General features: G+C 37.9%; 1 protein-coding gene across 1 annotated transcript in view; it reads right to left on the bottom strand.

The window, feature by feature from the left end:
• LOC137973256 (dynein light chain Tctex-type 5-like) overlaps nucleotides 1–1,098 on the bottom strand; it is a 1,670-nt gene extending 572 nt beyond the window's left edge. Inside the window, exon 1 of the mRNA XM_068820029.1 lies at nucleotides 1–1,098. This exon is cut by the window's left edge and continues 572 nt beyond it. Coding sequence (XP_068676130.1) covers nucleotides 297–1,028 — 732 coding nt within the window. The 5' untranslated portion in view covers nucleotides 1,029–1,098 and the 3' untranslated portion in view covers nucleotides 1–296.
• Between the last annotated feature and the right edge of the window lie 637 nt (nucleotides 1,099–1,735).

Genomic DNA, 1,735 nt, shown 5'->3' with positions numbered 1-1,735 from the left:
TTTATACTTTCGATAAATATTTTTGATTGTAAATACAAATGCCGACAAGTTTCCAAAGGCAATTGAAAATGGATAATGATTCCAATCGATAGTGTTCCATATTATCATCATCATCATATATCTTTATTTACCCTCGGATTTTTAGAGTAGCTTGGTGTAGCTAATATCTCCGAGCATTTACCCTTCCAACCATGATACATCACAGAAGACAGACCACATCACCGGGAACTACATGCCCTACTTCTCGTCCACTTCTCAACATTCTTTAAACTCTTCTGAGGGGTCGTAAAACAACTTCACTCGCAGTACAAACCAAAAACAGTTCCCACGGCAAATAAGTCCCCGCTTCTGAAATATCCTTCGGCGACATTGTCAAATTTTTGATCCCAAAGACATCGACTTCCAATTCTCATTCCTTGGTTATTAATTTTCCCTATGTACACAATACAAATATATTTGTAGCGGGAAAATCCTAGAAACTTCACGCGTTGTTTTATCACCTCGGAAAGCTTTACACTCATCTCTTTACAAAATCCAGCTTCATACGAATGGCCCTTCAAGTTTGTATCGAATACATCCTCGATTATATCCTTAACTTTTGCCTCGGAAAATCGACATAGTGGCTCTGTGCGGTACGAATTTCGCGGCGGTTGACTTGAATGTGCGTAGCCGTACCGCGAGGAAACGCTAGGAGAGCGAGAAACCAGCGGGGATTTTCCACCAGGAATTTGCAATGTTGTGGAAAGAAGATCATCGCGTCGTTGGCTTCGGGGAAAATCCCAATGTATCACCGCGGTTTTGCCAGCATTATCTCTGTGTTTTCTGTCTGCAACCAAAAATTGTGCCCTCTTTTTCATCTTCACGGCTAGTTTTCTTGCTCGTATCATTCCAATCATGGAAGGACCTCCATTGAGAGACGAACGTTTCGAATAAGCCAAAACTTCTTCGTTCATTTTAATTTCTTCGGAAACACAAGAGGAATGAAATAAACAAGTGGTTAATTCGAAAATACGAGCGTTGAACCTCATATATTAAACAGAGCGTTTTTTGAAGTGTGAAAGGTTGTTATAGAGACAAACATTAAATTTACATGGAGACTTAATTATGGCAGGTAGCTGTAAAAGATGAGTCATTCAGACACAGTTTGCTAAATGTGCTAATTTATGCTAATGATTTAACAGGTGCATATTCTCCAATCATCAATTGAGTAAACGTACGGGGACAGTCCATTTTCAAGTTCTTTTTAGTCATCTTTTAGGGATTTATAACACAAAAGGTGGATTATATAAATAGTTGATATGCTCCATAGATTTAAAGATTATTTTCGAAGATCAAATTTTTTGAAAGGAAAATCTCCCGATAATTAAACGGAATTCAATAACATCAGGCAGACGTCCACACTTTTCCAACGATTCGTACTAGAAATTAAGGTTTAGTATTCTTTAAATTCGTGTCAAAACGTTTCAGTTTACAATCTATTTTAAGTTTGCTTTGTAATCGTACCATTCAATTTCTCGTAACTAACCTCGCTAAAGGGCATTACAGAAACACTTTATTTGGAAATGTCGATTTAAAGGCAGCATTAGACTGATGTAGATCTAGACGATAACCCACATCAATGATAACAGAACAGAACGGAAAAGAAAAACAAATTTAAGAATCCCAAACTGTCCGGAGACAAACCAGTTGGCCATTTACAAGTGCAACCGAGAAGAATGGACTGCCAGGATGAAAT

This window comes from Montipora foliosa, chromosome 10, assembly GCF_036669935.1.
Source record: "Montipora foliosa isolate CH-2021 chromosome 10, ASM3666993v2, whole genome shotgun sequence".
Classification (NCBI taxonomy): Eukaryota; Metazoa; Cnidaria; class Anthozoa; order Scleractinia; family Acroporidae; genus Montipora; species Montipora foliosa.
The sequence above is the reverse complement of the archived record's forward strand: the minus strand, read 5'-3'. Positions and strand labels throughout refer to the sequence as shown.